The sequence below is a fragment of the Melanostigma gelatinosum genome (assembly GCF_949748355.1).
Source record: "Melanostigma gelatinosum genome assembly, chromosome: 10".
Lineage (NCBI taxonomy): Eukaryota > Metazoa > Chordata > Actinopteri > Perciformes > Zoarcidae > Melanostigma > Melanostigma gelatinosum.
The window spans coordinates 16,169,454-16,190,357 of NC_136643.1; the positions used below are offsets into that span (position 1 = coordinate 16,169,454).

General features: G+C 42.6%; 1 protein-coding gene across 1 annotated transcript in view; it reads right to left on the reverse strand.

The window, feature by feature from the left end:
* Positions 1–3,531: 3,531 nt before the first annotated feature.
* myo3b (myosin IIIB) overlaps positions 3,532–20,904 on the reverse strand; it is a gene marked incomplete at its 3' end in the record, with an annotated part of 46,976 nt that continues 29,603 nt past the window's right edge. Inside the window, exons 25-34 of the mRNA XM_079276888.1 lie at positions 20,564–20,769; positions 18,179–18,290; positions 17,847–18,009; positions 17,332–17,412; positions 15,826–15,922; positions 14,397–14,442; positions 13,313–13,436; positions 4,410–4,510; positions 3,988–4,034; positions 3,532–3,643 (exon numbers count right to left, since the gene is read on the reverse strand). Of these exons, the coding sequence (XP_079133014.1) occupies positions 3,532–3,643; positions 3,988–4,034; positions 4,410–4,510; positions 13,313–13,436; positions 14,397–14,442; positions 15,826–15,922; positions 17,332–17,412; positions 17,847–18,009; positions 18,179–18,290; positions 20,564–20,769 (1,089 nt within the window). The remainder of the gene's footprint in view (positions 3,644–3,987; positions 4,035–4,409; positions 4,511–13,312; positions 13,437–14,396; positions 14,443–15,825; positions 15,923–17,331; positions 17,413–17,846; positions 18,010–18,178; positions 18,291–20,563; positions 20,770–20,904) is intronic.

Below are 20,904 nucleotides of genomic sequence, written 5' to 3' on the forward strand. Positions count from 1 at the left end.
GAAAATAAAAGCTTTTCATCATTTGTTAAGGCTGCGGCTCGAGCGATTTTCATAAAGGTGGTTTAAAACTTTGGATAACAGTGTTTGGGGCTACCATGGACGTTGCTTTAATGAAAGTTGCGGCGCATGAGGCAAATAGCTAAAATGGCAAGAATAACACCAGCAGTAACGTTAGCCACATTAAAGGAGTCCTCTCTCTCGCACACCAGATGTTGTCAGATTTAATGAGGAAAAACAAGAGGGAGCTGGATTTACGCAGACATATTAAAGAAAACACAGGTGTCAGACCTCCAACATGACAGTGCGTCTGTCGCTCAGCATCCTGCCTGCAGACCAACAAGACGACCAGGAGTCCAAGCAAACACAGGAGCTTCAGTTCATTAGGTCAGAACAGCTTTCATGACGACAGTATTTCATAACATTTGCGACACATAATCAGCTAACCAAGGTAATCACGTACACACCTCCGCTCACCTCCTCTCATATGCTAAAGCAGGCAATCAGCCAGGGAGTTAATTTGGCAGAGAAACACAGGGGAAGAAACATCCACTCTGGAACCATTTGTCACCACAGTCCAACCTTGTTATTCAAACTAGTGAGCCTATTTGAAATTCCTCTCCGTGGCAAAACAGGGCCAAAATAATCAAGGGAGCACGATCACACTTAATTGATTCAGTGTACTTTTAAGATGCACTACAGGGTGCTGGGGTGACCTATTTCAGACTGCTCTTCAGAGGAACCAACTATCCCAGCAAGGGAGTAATGCACAACGAGGATTTTAATTATTGCAGGATCCGTGGCTACAACCGGAGGTGAAATGCTTCTGAAAGAGCCGTGACACCACATTATATCACTGCCAGTGGTCTGAGGTATTACTCTTACATTCTTTTTTTGAGTTATATATGACAATGATTCGAAAAGACTATGACTTTTTTGATTGATGCAGCTTAATTATGTGATTGTGAAAACAGCTGATTTCGTCTTTGTCTTTTTTGAGAGGCAGTTGTCCACAGATCTCACAACACGATTTTTAGATGATGCAATGATGGATTGTAACTAAGCATATTTACTCAAGTACTGTACTTAAGTACAATTTTTGGAAACTACTTGAGTATTTTCATTTTATACCACTTAATACTTCAGCTTTACTACAATTCAGAGGGAAATACTGTTCCTTTATACTCAACTGCATGTATTAAACTGCTGTAGTTACTGGTTTGTTTGCAGATGAATGTACAAAACCTATATGAGCTTATAAAATAAAATGCATTGCTGCAGATTAAACTACCCAACAGCATAAATGGTAAAATTAGCTTGATTAACTGCTACATACAAGTGCTGCTTACACATGAATTCATCAACAGTAAAACCCCAATAATGTATGAACATACATGTATTAATGTAACAATGACAGGAGACATTTTCTGCATAAAAATTGAATGGCTACTTAAATAAAGTATCCACCACCGTGTAGAGGTTGTGTAACATTTAAAACATACATTTTGGATGAACCATACTTCCAGTACAAGCAGAGACAGTCCTCAGTGTCTCAATCCGAGTCTGACCCTGACAGTACTGAGCAGTGGGAATTGATGAACACTTTGGGTCTCTTTAAACCCACCAGGATTCGCGTGAACCTGGACCTAAGTGAAGCCGCTTATCTGTGTCTCGCTATCTAGGCAGAGCTCTAATGTTTTCCCCGCTGAGTGTAAGGAGGATGAGATCCTCAGTCATACCACCCTACTCTTCCTATTAAGATCAAAATCTCCTCTCAGGCCCTCGGGTGTCAACAAAGGGAGATGCAGTAAATGATATGCAAATTGAAAGAGAAAAAAAAAGCTCTACAAATCAACTCGCCAGCCCTGTATTTCCGACACTTCACATCTTTAAAGAAAATTCCCGTATTTAGGGTGAAATTCAAAGTGAGGTCTAGCTCTGCCTCAGCGAGGCTATATGTGGTGATTCCAGCACTCAGACAGCACAAAGCCCCTCTGACTAACGCGGCTCGCTGTGGGGAGAACTCGTAGGGAGTTCGGAGTTTCAGAAGGATTTGTCTCTGGATCTGTTTTAGACAATAGACATAATGCTCAGAAATAGGTAGATTTTACCAAGACAGGTTTAACACCAGTGAATTTGAAAGAGAAGCACGTTGCCTCCAAGACGAGGTGCTCCTCAGAGTAAATGTGGAGCAATGCTGAAACGATAATAGATGGTGAACTGAAATAATTGACGATTCTTGTTATTGTTGTAATTTATTGAGATAAAACACACACATTGACAAACTATTTATCTTGAGAACTCTCAATATACTTCAGACTTGGCAAGTGTATTGATGGGGACTTAAGGACATGTAGTGTCGAAGTCGGCGCACTTCTTCACTTCCAACGAGCAACTGAAAGCTGCACTTCCGAACATGCACGTGCTCCATCAACGCTGCAAGCAGCGATTGCGGAAGCATTATTTTGTTTTCCTAGGATAGCGAAGGCATGACTCGAGCTACTCTGCCTCCGATTGGCTTACCCTGATATTCTTCTTCATGCCTAAACCTAACCAACCCAACCAACGAAGTCAACGAGTCTTAGCCAATCAGAGGCAGAGTACGGCAAGTCACGACTTCGCCATTCCTTGGGAAATTATTTTACATAACGGCAGCCAAGCAACCGGCCCGTTCCAAACAGCCACGCCCCAAACGGGCACTTTAATAGCATTATAGATTTTTGATTGATGGTCAAAAGAAACAATTTGAAGACATTTCTTTTGTCTCAGGTACTTGACATTATTTTCAACATTTAATAGAAAAGAATCAATCAATAAATAGTTGGCAGATACATGGATAATAAGAGTCGGCTAATTGTTTCTTGCAGCCCTGGCATAGAGCTTAAACATTTAACATTGAAGCTGCAAGTGGAAGCGCAGCATTTAAGTGTTTCATTGTGACTTTGCAAACTGCTTTTCATTACAAACCTCCCCGCCCCGCCACATGATGATGTATTCTTTGTGTTACGTGGATTGTCATTCCTTCATTTATTGATGCAACATCTGTACCATTTCACAGCAGTTTGTTAGCTGAATGATCATTTCTTATGAAGGGTATGTTTTTTTTAAGACACTGAAAAAAAGCCTCTGACAAACCATGATATTATTACACGTTTTTACCACATTGAGAGGCACAACAATCAAGCACGGGACTGGAAAAAAGTTTGGTGTCTTCTTCCCTTCTTTTTGCAAATTTTAACTTCTCTAATTAAATTCAGACACAAACAGGCTTAAACAGAAAATAGCACAATGCTGTTTCAATGATTTCACTTCACGAGTAAGTCGTTCCTGTAAATACTTTCTGACCATCTTGGATTAACAGCTGAGGGCATCGCCTGTACAGGTCGCTTACTCTGCCCTGCTGCTACTTGCTCCACATACCACAGCACATCTAACACTACGGATGTTCTTTGGAGTGTCTGTCTACATGTCTGGTGCGTCTGTCTTACCGGTTGACATGGTTGTAAGCCTCAGCTCTGACTGACGAGAGGCCCACTAGAAAGGGTGGGAGGGGGGGCGGTCGGTCGCGTACTCTTCCTCGGGGATTGACTCCACAGTTGACAGTAATTTGTAGTACTCATCTTCTCCATCCAGCAGTTTGACTTGACTGTGATGGGAAAGAAGACGAGAAAGTGGTGAGAAGTGACTGCCATACGAAACAGTATTTGCAGATAAAGCGTCGAGGCGCATGCGTCAACTTAAGTACACTGAGCTGAACCAGGATGTAATTTATAGTACAAGTCAGACCTTCAACAATTAAAATTAGCATGCTGACAAAGCCTTAATATGTAACCCCCCCCTCTAATGTCGTGGAGCAACCGCTCATAAAAAGCCTGTTATTTTTGGCTCTCCATTTACATTATAAGAAAACAACTCCATTTCTGGATTCTCCTATTCCACAAAGGGCCTGCTCTGTTTAGAGTTGCTGTAAGTAGGAAAGCAGTTATTTACCCAAGTTTTCTCGGCTTCCTCTTGCTCCCCTGGTAATCCAGAGTTCTCTGAGGAAAGGGCCAAGAGCACACAGTAAAAAGATGAGCAGAGTCATTAATTTTTAATTCAAAGTGATTTTGTGTTGAATGCGAGCAGATGCTGATAATATCAGAAGTCACAGCATAATTTTTTCTGATCAAAGGGCTCAAGTGAGTCTGATGAAGCATGCATCTTGCTCAGCTTTGATAAACCACATCAATTATTCACCGTGAAGGCAGACATCCTGACATGAAAGCAACAGATAAAGAGCATAAGCACATGTTCAAGACAAGAGGCAGAGAAGCGTGGGGGTGGGGCTCCAGGGTCTGGCACAGGTAGGTTTAATTGTATTATCATGTGGAACCAAAGTCAGACAAAGGCCTTTATCGGCACTTTGAACTCACATTTAGCTGGTTGTAGTACAGGCTGTCTTCAGGGCTGTTGAGCAGCTTGGGCTGCTGGCCCCGCCGGCGAGGAGTTCTCTGCTGCAGCTTCATCACTGGACCTGCAACAGAGGAAAAATGAGGGCAGTGATCCAACCAAGCAAAACAACAACAAGCACCGACACGATACTGATGGTGATGACAGCAGCAGTAAGCAGTTTCTGCCCTCCACTTTTTAAATCTGAACCCGCGTGTGACAAAGCAGCAGAAACATATTTTTTGATTTACGTTGGTTTAGGTTTATGATTATGCAATTTCATCGATAGGCTGACTCAATAAGAGCTTAACGTTACATAAATCCACAACATCTAATTATATGTATCCTCACAGGTGCACAGCAGACGAGAGTTCAATTAGCTACAGCTACAATGGAGGAGGCAGAGGGGAGACTGGGGTGTGTGGTATTCCAGAAGTTTCCCTTTTCTGTGACTAAAACCCACAAGAAGAGGAAAAACCTCATTCTTGAACGTGTTTACACTGAGCTCAGATCAGATCTTAGCATTCCGTCACAATGTGGAAATGCCTTAAACATGCATTTGTTCGAATGGCCAATGGGCGGCTCCTCTGGTGGCAAAAAAAAAGTCTGACTGTATAGAAGTCTGTGAGAAAACCGCCCTACTCCTCTTCTTCAACACAGAATGATGTTCATTCAGGAAATCATGGTCCCATTTAGAGTATAATAGTTCATAAAGCAGGGCATGCGTCAGAGCGTGGCTACCTTGTGATTGACAGGTCGCTACCACGACGTCTGTCCGATCTGGGAGTTGTCCGTGTTTTCAGTTCATGAAGGATAATTGTAACATTTTGGTCGTCTACAAATATCTTATTCAGCGTTCGGTTGTACTTAGCTCCCACTCAACGACTACTAATGTAGTGCTAGAATATAGACATGACAGCTGTGACCATCTCGAAAGTTGCTTTAATCCTTTGTTAACAGTCCCTGAAAAATGAACACTGTGACGACAGAGTGATTGAAAAGTGCTGATAATCGTATTTATTTACTGTATTTCAGTGAAGATGTACGAGTTAAAGTAATATTGTGTCGATTTTTGTCAGAGAGAATTACGTGTTTTAATCACACTTAATAACAGGTGGGACAATTTAATACATTTCGTTGAAGTAGAGGATTTCTTTTCAATGCATCGGACATTTGTCTCAGTGAGGAGTTAAACATTGATTTATCCTGTAATTGAAGAAGGACGTAGTTAGTGCTGTATCAGCCGGGTTCAGTTGTTTAGAGTGTCTGTTCAGTCTTTTAAAAGGTGCAGTTTTTCCTGTTGAAGACAGTTTTCTACATGAGCAAAAGTAGATGTTATTTCATAACTAATGAGAGAAATAAAACACAGCACGGTCTGGTAAAACACAGACATGTAAAATAATCCAATGTGCTGGTATGTGGTTTTTATTGTTTTTGGACAGAGCCAGGCTATTTCCTCCTGTTTCCTGTATTTATGCTAAGCTAGGGGCTGTAGGTGCATACTTAGTGTACACAAATGAGAGTGGTATCAATCTTCTTTTCTAACTCTTATCAAAAAAAGAAAATGAGAATAGTTACCAATATGTCAAACCATTAAGATGAAAAAATGATGTAATTTCACACGGGCCTTGTGGTGTCTAGCAACAAAGATAGGTTTGGTTTTAACCGTTGAGGTCTAAGGAGTTTGCTGCCGCACCAAAACAATTCAAGTGTTGCGATGAAGTGACGAGTCAACCATTAGCAGGTCAAAAAATCCGACACTGACTCAGCAGATCTACAAGAATCTAGACGTAGATGTTCACCCTCCTACTTCCTCCTGAAACCAATGACACAATTGCAAGCAGTCAGAGAAAGAAGTCATTTATGATTCCCATTCAATAAATGGCGTCTTCTTTACTCTCTGCTGCTTCCATTCCAGCAGATGACCAAATCTTTGGCAGCGTCGCGTTGTTTTCCCTGATTGTTCAAAACAGCGTAGTGAATAATTCATTATTCATTGCGCCACAGAAAGGATATTGACATACTGAAGATAACGAGCTACGTGATAACCTGATTATTCAAACATAACACAATTATGAGGGCTTATTACATTCTCCTACTACAGCACTCCCAGGGTTCTCAACATTTATAGGATACAAAAGTGTGTTTTAAAGCCGAGACACCTTTACAAGGAAGCATCTATATTTAATGTCAGATGACGTTTCATCTTCTTTGCCTACGTTTCGGGTGAGACAGGACATTTCTTCATCATCTCTTGCTACCTCGGTTTCTCTGCCTTGACTAAAGCTGCATTTGCTTTTTCCATCTTAACACTACTTTGTACTCACTTTGAACAGACCTCATCACATCGCAATCCTATACATCAAAGAGCAAGCTCCCCCGTCCACCCCCCATTTCTCCTCAGCTTTCTTGATGTTATTCAAACCGGTGCAGGTTTACGAAAGTCACACTTTGTAAATGCCCAGAAAGTTCCTGTCAGTTGTGAGATATTAGCTAACTTTTACCGTGCCTCAGAGGTGCTCACCGTCCACCGTGTGAATCCTTGTCACCCCTGAGTATTAGAGGATATTAGGATAAATATCATGCACTGAAGAAAATAGCTGTGTGTATTTCTTCCAAACAAGACTTTTTATTTGTCTGGATCAAAAGCATGTTTCATTTACAAATAGTACATTGAGATAAATTGTACAACGTTGCTGCTTAGCTTTGTGAGACCTAAAACACCTACTGTATCCACATGACATGTTGGGATGAAACAAAAATAAACCAACACACATAAAATGTGTGCACCTTACATTTAATGCAAGCAATGTCTGTATGTAGGACATTGTTCTCCTAATGATGCAGTAATGGCAAATGTTTTATTCCCCTGAAATTGCATCAAAGCACTCAATCACAAATAATGAACCCTAATGTCCTTGAACGAAGTTTCAACATTCAATAGGATTGTAAAATAGTTTGCTTAGTCTGTGTTGTCAACATCTTAAAAAATGGCAACTCCACAAAATAAAAAATGGATGTACATAATGGATGACTCTGCATTCAGTGCAAGCAAGCCAGTATCTCAGTCCCTGTTTACTGAAGACCCTCCGCTGTAGCTAAAAGACAAAGTCTGGATTCAGTTCTTCTTCATATATCGAAATTGCAATCTTCAATCCACAAGTGCCATAATATAAACCCGAAATAGCATCCAAACTAACTGTGTATAAGATTTCACCGGCTTTAATTAATGACGACTGTCGCCGGTAAATTTACGAAGCTAGCATTGATGCTAACATTAATTATGTGAGCTGGCCAAACTGAATTTTCTTTCGCAAATCTCGGGTTGGGACTTATCGCTCATGTTGCTGAACATTCACAGGAAAACCGTACAAAAAATAACTAAATTACTTTTCCTAAGATATCATACAATTATATGAGGATACGCCACCATGGGACTGATAGTTGAGGTTTTGGATGGTCTCAACAACTATTGGCTGGATTGTCATGGTCCCCTTGTTTGTCATGGTCCTGGATTGTTCATGGTCCCCTTAGGACAAATAATAATATCTTTGATGATCCCTTGATATTTCATCGAGCGTCATCATCAGGTAAAACATTTCATTTTGTCAATATTTGGTGCTTTGGTTTATGACCCAACACTTGTAAAGCTAATAACATTTCCATCAGCTGCACTTTGTGTTTAGCGCTTAATTAGTAAATGCTAGCATGCTAACGAGATAAACCAAGACGGCGAACATTGTGCGATGTTTAGCAATGACATGCTCATTGTTAGCGTGAGCATGCTTAGCATTCAGCTCAACACCATTCGTCTGCATTCATTTATTTATATTATTGTAAACACAAGACTAATTTGTGATTGAGGTTGGTTCAATCACATTTTGTTGAATAAATACAAATACTGTATTATTTTAAAAATGGTTGTAATTTTGTTTACTACTGTAATATTGGTTGAGAAAATCCCGATAAGATGTTTCCCTTAAATCTCTCAGCTGCTGGACCTGCCCTTGCAGATCTGGAGCCCGAAACACGACACATGGGGGTTGAGCATCACCCATTTATCCATTCTGTCCTGCAGCGATTAGAGCGCGTAGCAGATCAGAGGATGGGTCACAACTCCCATCTCTGTGCCTCTGTTGGGGAAATCACTGCCATTTGATCCAGGCCAGCCCCAGAGGAATGCTGCTCCTGCAGATATATTACAGGCAAGAAGGCTGCCAAACTGGCCTCCAGCAGCGGAGCGTGGCTTGGACACGGCCAGGCAGAGCTGGGAAGGGGTCAGTCAGTGGTTCACACTAGGGGTTTGCTAAATGATCGCGGGTAATGTCTGCTGTTTGGGGTGGGGAGGAATAATGGTCGGCTGGGAATACAGAGGCAGTTCATACAGTATCGATTCCTCCATATCAAAAGAAAGTTGAGCAGAGTTTGCGCTTCTCGGTGTGAGAAACTTACATATTGTTTGCTTTTTGAGATGAAGGGGGCTGGAATTCTTTTTGAGATAGGTATTTCTTTCATATTCAAAGAACAGCAGATGGCTCCTTTTATATCTCTAAATACCACTTTGAAATCCCTTGAAAATCAAAATGCTCCTCAGAAACAACATAAAAGAGCTGCTAAAAGGGATTTTTAGTGGAATAAATTAGAGATGTATCGATTTTACTTCCCAAATCACGTGCTGCAATCACCTGACTTCTACTAGACCACGGAGAACCACTTGGGCTTTGTTTGTTCAGCTGGAGGGAGCAGAGGCACCAAAAGGCATGGATTATAAGGAAAAATCATCAGCAGGGGCCTTTGATGTCTAAATGAGGCATGTGCAACCCAGACCCAGACCCCCCCTTCTCCCACACACACACACACACACACACACGCACGTACACACTCTCACTAACGCAGACATAATTCCTCAGTTGCATACAAAGACTCCAAACAGATATCTGAAGTTAAAAAGGATTTCTAGAACTTTTCAGGACTCCTGAGATTTATTGCCGCTCTCGTCATTTTGGACATCGAGCAACTCATGTGCTTTAAATTATGAGACAAACTGGTCAAGCACCACAGATAGTGTTGGAAAGGAGTAGTTCCTGCATCTGTTTTCACTAATGGAACAGAGGATGTTGTTACTTATAACCAATTTTTCACACTGAAATCAATCATTTCCCCTGACAGCAGATTTGGAACTTTGACTCCGAAAGAAATGTTTGCGTGAAAGAAAAAATCTCTGAACTTTGTGGAGGTCAATCCTTTGTCACAGACATAATACATGTTATTTATAACCGTGAACTAGCAGGAAGAGTAAAAAGTAAGTAGCAAAGAGGGAGACATGAATAGCCAGGCCAAAAATAGATTAAATATGCAAACCAGTGGCATTAAGTTGATTCTCTCCTGACCCTTGCGATCCCTTGTAATCGCATTTTGTATCGATATAAAACTGTATTTTGTCTACAAAAATAAAAGAAAACTGATAGAGTTTTGTGTTTGGAAAAAGGTTGTTTTAAACTACATCAAATGAGTCAATCCTTGTGCGAAATTACAGAGAACTTGGAGTATCATTTTCCACCTCGACTTTACGTCTGAAGAGATTATTCTGTTGGAATTGTGATGATGAGTAGTTTGGAAGTACATCCTGTTAACTACTCCCACTGACATTAAGAGGATTACGTAGGTAGCGTCAGACAGAGGCAACTCCTTCCGTTAAGTTGAGTCTTTCCTATCCCTTCCAAATCTCTGCTGCCGCTATGTCGAGCCTGTAATTTGCCTAAAACTGAAGGCATCCGGTTGAGACGCTGTGATATGTGGAGACAGACAGATCAATCAAAAGACCGAGAGACAGCGAGAGGGTGGGAGCGTATTTGTCTCGAGAACACGGAGAGGGTGGATCATTTGTCTAGCAGATGCATGTTGATATGGGGAGGCTGATGCTCCTTTGAAAGTGGTGGTGGTGGTGATTTGTGGAGCAGCACCTGGTGGCTGCAAACCTTGTGGGAGGAAATGTGGGAAGACGTTTAAGGGCTGAGGGAGGGAGCGAGAAAAGAGGAAAGTGAGACGTATTGGTGAGTGTGGGTTTGACCTCAGTGTGGGTAAAACAGCGTCCACATTTCCAATGAGCTCTCCCAGCTGCAGCTATAAAGCCCAGAGAGAGCTCAGGGCTACAAAAAAAATCAATTCTTATTGACTGTACCATGTTATGCACCGAGGGGAGATAACTATAGCCAATAAGTCAACATGAACTTCAACTATTCTCCGCACCCTTTTCATTTTTCTCTTTTCTCATCCCTTCAAACGACCAGGTTAACTATCTTCCAAGGCTCAGAGGTAATTGGTCTCTGTGTTGTGGCTCCACTTTATCACTGCCTCTCTCTTGACATGTATGTTTACCACAACTATAATCTTCAAAAAGCCTGTTAACATAAGTAGCTCAGCTTTCATAAACCATAAAGTCAGCTCTGACTGATCCTCAGCACCATCCTGTTTACCACGCTGACGAGCATAAGCAGCACTCTGATCATATCTGCTGTTTGCTAGCGAAGGCTTTCTTTTTGCACACGCCTCATGTGACTCATTTCCAAACATGTTGTATTGATATTCAGGTTCGGGAGACAGGTGACAGGAGGTGACATCGTCTTGAGTGTGCAGCTTACATGACTTCACTGTGTATGTTTAACTTTTTCTCTGACAAAACACGAGAAATCAAAGGTTGGTGCTGCAGACATCCGAGTGCGCCTGGGGTACAAAGTTCTTTAATGCTCTCTTTCCCCCATAAAATGCAACGCTGCGGGGATTTTGCTTTAGAGTGAGAGTAGGCGCCTTGCCTGACGTCAGCTATATAGAGAAAAAGACACATACCTAAATCATTTCACTCCCTAATCTGCTTTGTTTCCCACATGAAAGAACTGGGCTGAGCGCAACGCTAGGCTTTGTCAAATCACTTAGAAAAGACCCAACGTCCGTCAAACACATTGAGAGGTTCCAGGTCACGCCCTGGTGTTTTGGCATTAATGGGAGCAGAGTGTGTACGGGTGTGCGTGTGTCTGGAGGGGTGGGGTAATTCGATTTCCATGGTTAATTTTCTGTTTTTCTCCACTGGTGTCCTGAAACACTCCAGGTCGGGGCTCCAGCCCGAGAGAACCGGTGCGATCACCAGAGGCGACAGCAGGAGGAGACACAGGAAGGAGCCTGGTCTCCAAACATCTGGCAGGGCAAGGCTTCCACGACTCGCTCAACCTCGGGAGGAAAAAAAAAGGCTCTCAGATCTGCAGGGATCAAAGTGTGCCCTGGGTGCCTGAGCCACCGTGGCCTCCCTCAACATATTCAAATGGGGTTTCCTGAAAGAAGTCGGAGCCACAAGCAACATAAACGAGGCAGGAAAAGGGGCGACGATGAATGCCTGAAAATCTCTGTGCTCTCCACATAAAATAAGCTCATGGCGGAAGAGGATTTTCTTTTTCTCAGGGCATTTAAATAGAATATAACCCAACTGTCTGATATGAAATGTTATTCATGTGCTCAAGGCTAATTTACTCAGTACAGAGAGCCTTCAATTAACCTAATAACAAAAAAGGTCTGTGAGTGTTTGACTTCCTGCAAGAAATGATGCCAATGAGACTACAAAGTTTTTGGTTGCAGGTGGTTCCTGTGCGTCTAAAATTCTTCAAATTAAACAATCTGAGCAGCTCAAAAGTCATTCCCACACTGAGGCAACAGCCCAAAAAGAGAGGTTGCAAGTACACACTGCTTCATCTTAAAACGTTGGAGATCAGAGTGCTACATTTCATGGTTCAAAAGCTCCACCTTTAATATCATAAAGCAAAGAAATCATCTAAACACTGCACAGTTGAGCTGCTTTTAAGATGAGAGGGATCCTAGGTGCAAAGGAATGTGACTCTGCACATCAAATGAATCATCCTCTTCTTCGGTAGCTGGGTGTCAAACTACAAAGACGTCATAAAAACAAGAAAGTAATTTGTCTGTTAGTTCAAAACTCCCGTTTTAGAAAATGACTGGAAGCTCCGGTGACACAGGACAACACATACTTTTGAGCAAAGTTGCCTCACACTGGCATTTCACTGCAACATTTCCCTCCATAATTACTCTGACATTATAAATTCATCAAACGCTGCCTCCCTTCAGCAGCAGTGATGCCTGGGAGCGGGGGTCACCTGTATGCGGCATTACCGAATTAGCCGCTATCTAACCCAGACCTGCTGTGGCATGCTGACACTAATCCCAGGCCTGCTGGAGAGCCCCGTCTGTGTTACATTATCAGGTCTAATCCCCGTAATCTCTCAGCCGCGCTGCTAAACGCTATTTCACCTCCGTCTCTTACCTCATACCCCTCTAATAACATTAATGAAGGGCCGGGCTCCTATTACCCTGGCTACCCCAGTGGTGGGCTGGGTGACGGCCGTAATCGGAGGCCCCCTGCGCAGCCACCCACTCAGCCTTCCAGGCAGCGGGAATTAATGTAATTCATCGCCCGGGGCAAAAAGCAGACCAAACATATGTTCAACAAATCAGGGTTTGTGTATTTTCTTGTCACCGTTACTGTGCAGGTCTATTAGAGCCATTGATGAGATCCTTAGTGAAGGGCTCGCTGTGTGGGAGAATGAAAGCTTTGAAGTGCTCTTGCCACTTCGAAAGCCCCAACCCCCCACTTGCCATGAGGCATTTATGATGAGCTGACCTGCGTTATTAAAATACCGAAGAAATGATCACCCATAATGCTTCTCTCTTTTTGCTGTCAACAAAGAATGGCAGCAGAGGATTGGCTGGGATGAAAGGTTGAAAGGGGCCCCGTATTAAAAATGGCACTTTATCCATTAAGGCGGGATTTCTGCTGTCTCTTTGTGTAATTACCTGCGCCCGCCCGCTCTGCGCTCGGGCTTACCTTGTTTACACTGCATGTCTCGCAGTCTAGCTGTCTCCCTGCAAGGCTTCGTTACACTGTCTTCGGCTGTGCCTTTGTCTCTCTTGATGTCTTTCACTTGTCTGTCTCGGCTGTCGAGGCCAACCTTGAGAGGAGGAGGAGGAGGAGGAGGAGGAGGAGGAGGAGGAGGAGGAGGAGGAGGAGGAGGAGGAGGAGGCGTAAACACACCCAGAAGAGCAATGTCAATAAAAGCAGCAGATAAATAGACACAACTTAAAGCAAGCTCCGTAATATGTGCTTTTTTATTTTTTTTTTCAATTTAGGCATGTAGACACTACATTCATTTATTTACAATTTGCCACTCATATAACTGAAACCCATTAATGTGCTTTGCAATGTTAATCAAATGCTAATGCAATTGCATATCCCCCTTTGCTAGCCCTACCTCCGAGCAAACAGCACCACACTGACTTAATTGTGAGGGTAAAAAACAGCTCACACAGGCTTCCTCTCATGTTTAATTTTTATCTTTGAATAAAAGAGCTACAGGAAAGTATTAATCTGCTTAACATTTCTAAGTACATCCTCCAAAGGATTTTTCTTTTTTAATCTTACATATGCTCAGCAGAGTTACTGGCAAAAACTGTACATTTTCCTCATTTCATCCTTTCAACATCAAATGGTGAGCAGCAAAAATTGGATCAGACTTCAAAGACTGTGATGTGCTCCAAGTCACGGAGTGGCTCTTCTATTTCACATATTGAATCCGAGCAGGATATCAAAGTGCTACCAAAGAACCTCAGGTCTTTAATAAAAAAGGGGTCTAACATCTGTAGAAAGAGGAGCGCAAAGACAAATCACCTCGGGGAAGAGCGAGCATTTATTCTCAGCCGTGAATTTCCAGCCTTTTGATTCTCTCGTTCCCGTACCACCCTGTCTTCTCCGCTGAGATGAAGGTTGGAGCAAGAGAACTCTTTTGTCTCAAGGACTCAAAAAATTCCCAAAGAAGAATCTGGGTTAAAGCTGCTTTGTAGAGGAGCAGCATTTTACAGACACAGCTAAAGCCAGACATAAGACAAATGCTCATTGATATTCTGTTACTTACATTTCCTCTATGCATGCCATCCGTATGGTCCTTGTTGCACTTAGACCTGTGGAAGTAAGAAGCATTTTTTAACTGACATGAACGTAAACTGTCATAGAAAAACACATAATATCTGTTTTCTACATACATGGAGTAAGAGCTGCGGATGAATTGTATTCGTCTCCTTGTTTTAATGGCAAAAACAACTCTGGTTTTATGATTATGCAATTTGCAGAGAGCGAGACAGAGACATGTTTCTGTGTGTGATCACTCACTGTTGCATTATTTAAAAAAAACAAACACCAAATAAGACAAACACCAAATAAGACAACATCTGCAAACACAATGCCGCATGCCAGCTGCGTTCATGCTTCACGAGTAGAAAAACAAAATCTCATCCAGTTTGGACTTGGTGATGCAACTGGAGGCTCTGTTATCTGGATGCAAACGCAGAATTCATGCGTGGCAGAGAGCGGGGATATCAAACGCGAAAAGAACAGCATGTAGGTGAGAACATAGATCTTACAGGAGAAAAATGGGCCAGATCATGTCAAAATAAATCTATATGGAGAGATTCCAACACTGATTAAACAGAATTGTTAAGTGGAGGTTTGAAGTTTTTCTCACCAAGGAATATGATTGTAAACACAGAGAGAAAAATCACCAGATGAGGCTCCGCTTGGTTTGAGTATACAACAAGCATAACATTTTCAGATGTGTAAATCTAGTATTTTGAGTTTGAGTGTGCAGAGAGTTGCACAGCATTGACCAAAAGTCACCCAAGATTTGAACGAGGTTTGTTATACGCATGACTTGGTTTAAGATGAGCGCTGATAGGCAATGAAAATCGTATTTTCCGTTTTTTGGAGCTTCCTGCACAAGAAGAAAAATCTCATAATTTTCCTCTTAGATACATTTTTTAGCACGTGATCTCAAACGTAACGTCAAGGAATTCGTAACAACTGATTTGTGTGAGTTGTGGTGCAGAGGAAATCTGAGCACCGAGCTAAAAGCCGCCATCAACAGCACGTGTGCTGCTGTTCAGTCGGTGGCGGCCCTCCTGCTTTGCACATATTTTCTTCATGACTGGCCTGCCCATATGCTGAGTAAACACAAAGTCAGTACATCTGGAGACCAGTGCAGCACCCAAACCCCATTTGTGGTCAGACAAGTGTGCTATCTTGGTGGAAAGATATTTATTACGTTTATAAAACTGAAAGAGGTGGCGCTTAAGGGAGGAGTTTTCTCTTCTGCTTGAAACAACGGTACATTACGGCGCACGAGGAGCCCGTCCAGCAGACATAAGAGTACGAGTGACGGGTATGCGAGAGCCCTTTCTCAATAAGCCGTCTCTAATGGCCGTCATATTTCAATAAAGACACAACTAAAATCGAACCACAGGAAGTAAATATTTCAAAGAGAACAGACCCTGAAGGTTCAAGAAGCTCACCCCGTATGCTCCTCCTTGGTGGTCTTTCCTCCAGCCTCAGGGGGACTTTGGTGCCCTTGGGGTCCGTGGTACCGACGCACCCGATGGCCCCTGTAAACTGCACAGCATAAGAATTTCAGACATGGTCAGAAAACCATTTTCCTCCCGCTGTCATTCAGCTAAACAACATGCATATAGTCCACTGAGGCAGTTATCAAATGATATTGTTGCAATCAACACAATTCCCCACAAATTATCGAAGCACTAAAACAGCCTGCGAAATTAGTTTATCATCCATATAAGGAGTGCAGTGTAGCAGTGATTGTTGAGACACACTGGGTTCAGATGGTTGGTAAACGGAGCCTGCTGACTTACTCCGTCGACGGGCTTTGTGTTTTTCTTGTAAAATGATATGCGCAGGAAAATAAAGCTCAAGTACATTGTTGAGCCGTGGTTCTATTTTGCATGGTCTAATCTGATCGATGGTGAGCACGTCCCCCAGGCCCCGCTGAGATCTGAGAAGCCACCAGGCTCATACATTTGAAAGGCATCTGTTTATTTTCAGAATGCAAATGCAGCCCACCTCAAAGGCTGTAAGCTGCAGAGAACATACAATGTGAATGTGCTGGAGTGCTCCGCCGGGGGGCTGAGGCCCCACTTATGTCAGGTTCAGGTTCCCCCCCCCCCCCCCCTCCCTCCTGAACCCCAGCGGCCACACACAAACACACTTCTCTAAGGAGAAAGACAGCAGCGACGGAGAGGCTTTTCTAACACCAAAACCATGTTCACCCATTCTGCATCGTTATATACAACAGCTTTAATGGAGGACATGTATACAAGGTGTGCAGGCGACTGAGATGCTCCATGTGCCAGATGAGGGCAGCCCTTAGGAGGGCCGGGGGAAACAATGCCAAATCTCCTCCCCCTTGCCCTCCTCTCTCCTGCCCCTTTTGGCACCCTTCTTGTGCTCCAGTGAGAGGCTCCAAGGAGGGGGGGTTGGGTGGGGGACCCGGGAAGGTTAATGTGCCCACTTTGATCTTCGTCAAGGCACACTGAGTAAGAATTAATTTACATTTCAGATGAAAAGGTTGACAGTATAAAAAGGCATCTTGTTTCTGGTATGCGAGAGCTGCGTAATAGGCCAGGAATTTGAGAGAGGAAGTCGTAAGGAAACAGAAGGGATAAGCCCCTCTCTTGCCTTTACTGGGAAAGAGATGAAAGGAAAAAGGATCTCAGTATGCACTGTTCTTCTGAAACATGGGGACCAAATGCTGCACAAACTTTCAAAAGCTTTCCTGTATGCATTATTAATTCATTATTACTGTTTCGCAGGCCACTCATCAAGATCAAAAAGGTGTTTCACAAAGAAGTACGGTTTTCAGGCATTTATCCCGTTTCCTTTTGAAAATGCATTAAAAAAAAGAATAAAAAATAGGCGTGTATTTCCGCTGGACACACGAGGAATTCCAGAGGTCTGCACTTGAATATATGAAGAACTTCAGAAGACAAATATAAACATTTCTTTACCTGACTGAATGCGGATTGCGGCCTGTTGCCGCTCCTTTTTTATCTGCTTGAGGTTCTGCCGAGCAACATGGCCCCTCCAGGCTAGGGGAAGAGAAAGAGGCAGTGTGTGTGTGTGTGTGTGTGCGAGAGACTGCTGACCTGCCTCTGTGAAACAAAATAGACTGCACATACTACACAAGATCCCACTTCAAAACACTGCTAAACCAGGTGGCAGAGGGATGGATCCCTTTGAACTCTCTGAGGTCTTATTGTCTGCTCTGAAGCATTGCTCTTAACCTTTCTAGGTCAAGCTGTGGTTATCAAACTCATCTTCTTTTATGGAGACTCACCGGCACACAATAGACCAGAGGTCATTAAGAAACCAGCGGTAAGAGTCACATTCAATTTGCACCTGTTTCATCACAACAGGATAAAAGAATACATCAGGATTTTCACACACATTTGCATTTTGTTTTCTGATTTAAGTTTGAACAATTCTTTTCATCTGTTTACTTTTTTCATTAATACTAGTGTACCTGACTGGATGATGATGGCCCCGCGGTTTCTCTTCTGCTTCTCTTTTCGGTAACGTCTGGCAGCAAGCCAGCCTTTAGTGTATGCTTGCATCACCACCACCCGAGCGATCACCTCCCTCAGCAGCAGGTTCAGCTGCTCCACATGGTAGTACCTCAGAAAAACCTGACCGGACGTTTCAGTTAGAAACATCCCAGTATCTCCGTCTAGATCTCTGTGCTGCCATTTCTAGACGTGTTTTTTGTTACATTTTGTTACTGATTATAGGTCAAAATGTATGATACGAACACTGATTTCTTTATTGTTTTAATTGTTGGTGTAATAATCACATTACCTTTGTCTTCCCGAGCACACAGGCTTCCAGTTTGGCCTGCTCCAGTATTGCAACAACGTTTTCTTTGTTGGTCTTAGGCATCTGGTGAGCCCGAAACGCCAGGTAGTAATATCTACGAGAGCAGGCACAGGGAAAAACAATTAAATATTTGATCTCATGTATTTATAGCGCTTCAAGAGCAGAGTCGAGTTGGAGCCAATAAGATGTAAAGAAGATTTTGTGGTCAGAAAGTGAAAGCACAACAACAACAAAAATCACCAAAGATAATAATGCTATTTGAGGGTTCATTTGCTTGTTCTCCATCAAAGAAATTCTTGGTCGACGAACTATTTTGTCAACTAATCGATTAAATAAAGTTTCAGAATCACAGAAAACATCACTTTAAATCTTGTGTTTTATCAGAGATGTGTTCATTTAAGTTTCTGATAAATAATAATTAATAATAAACCTTCAGCATGAAAAAAATCATTAAAAAACGACAAATCAACTGACCGAATCGTCGACTAATCGACTAACAGGGGGCAGCCCTCGTGGTAATGTTATATTTCGTTGCCTTTTTGGTGGAAATTGATCCGTAAAACACAAAGACGCTGTGTTGAGAGAAATAGACCACACTGTTAAAAAGAACAGCTAGACATCAGTATCAATAATGGATTACTGCTTGCTGTTACTCTGCCTCTACCGTTGTATACTTTACGATAACTCCAAAAGTCAAAATACAAATATTTAGGTCACACAGTCGATCACATAACTGACTACAAACATGGAGCTCCTCTTCACTAAATTCCAACGTTTTAAAGTAATTTAAATGTTCAAGAAGAGAGACTAGAAATCTTCGCATCGTTTTTTTCCACACAGCTACTATAAGCATCATCGTAGCGGGAAAACTGCCTGCTCGGTCAGAGCAGGAAAATGAGTCCGACTGAGACGCGAGTCTTCAACAGAGGCCCTTTTGTTGGAGCTTTTTTTTTAATGGATCCTCGTCTCTCATTTCAGTGGCCACAGAAGATGCCCATCAGCCCGGGCCTATCGGTGTTCATCAGCTCAACTGCATGTTTGTCCCTCATATCGTCCGGATCCGTCCGCTGATCCTCTTGTTGTAGTTTACAAAATACCAGCATGGGACAAGAGTGACGCTAACTGTTTGCTCAGAGACATCGAGGCTCCAAAGCGACTGGTTCAGCTCTCGTGTTCTGGCGTTGGTCAAAAAGAAGAAGAACAAGAAGAAGAAAAACTTCTTTGAACTCCCCTCCCCGGCTCAGTCTACAGCCTTTCATTGTAATTCCTGTTGATACCTGTTATTTCTTTGATGGTAAATACAAAGCACTGCTTGGCAACATCAGACGAGCCTTTGATATGAGAGCACACATTTAAATCAGTTTTCAGTAAAGGTGCAGTTTAGCAGTTCAGGTCTGTCTGTGATTTTAGCCTGGCTGAGGTAGGCTCATATGGATTCAACAGCAACGGTTAAAATGTAGTCTGAAGTGGTAATACACCCTCTCATTCACACACTTAGTGCACGGGTGTATTCGGTTAGGTTTTTGACGATTTTCCAATCGTCAAACACTGTTTAATAATGGGACCAAAAGCAAGAAAAGAAACATGCGGTCATTCAAAGTTTTAGGTCACCAAAATGAAGCATAATGTTGAAAGCTTCCCTAAAGCAGTGAGACTAACCAGCCATCTCAAACTTGTTTTCCCTACAGGCCACAAGCCCGAGTTAATTACATTCATATCCAGTCTTCACATTGGGATTCTTTTTCAAAGGAAAATTTATCAAATAAGTTCCCTTGCATTTTGTAACAGTGTATTTTTTCCCTTAACAGGGCTGAGGTTCACACTGAGGTCTTCACTTTTTTAAATGTGGGGTTGGACATTTGAACAGGAGTGCGTATCTCTTTTTAACAGTTATTTTATCCTGTCCCACATCTTGAAAAACAAAAACAACACCCTTACGTGAAGTCCGCCCTAATGATGAAATCCTGTTTTAATTGTGTTCTCATGTAATACCAATGGGACACTAGACAGACTACAGTTGAGCTCTTCCAGTACACCGAGTTTAAGAACAAACTCTTCATGAATAGTAAAAGGAGAACCATTAAAATGCATCACCCCTTATAATCACCGTTCCTCCCTGTTTGAATTTCATCCATATTTCCCAGACTGGAGTATCCACCCATGTTAAAAGAGCAGTAGGATTTTGTCTTGCACTATCACTAATGACTGCCAATTAGTCAACCTCTTGCCCTGCTTAACTTGTACCCCGACCTAATTAACGAACCCGTGTTTCTGTGTGATGTGGAGCACGGCTCACTTGTTCTGCACTATCTCTGGGGCGTGCATGCTGCAGAGTGTAGGTGCTGCCTGTCTTGACGGCGCTCTTACCTGTTGACAAACTCTTCAAAGAGGATGCGGTGGGAGTAGCCTTGCCGACGGATGTTCACCGTCTCCAGGATGCCGGTGTAGCGCAGCTGCACCATCACCCGCTCCTTGCAGAAGCGCAGCGCCTGCCTGTCGTCGTTGGGTTTGATGCAGCGCACAAAGTGTGGCTGACCCATCACCATCTTAGACAGCAAGTCCATCAGGGAGTACTGCAGACATACAATGAGAAAAAGAACAGTGATCACAAGAATGAACATTATCACAGTCCGGTGTGAGTTCAGCTCTAAAGATTTGCTCCTCAAGAATCCACATTTTTCAGATATAGATGTGTTTGAAAACAGAAT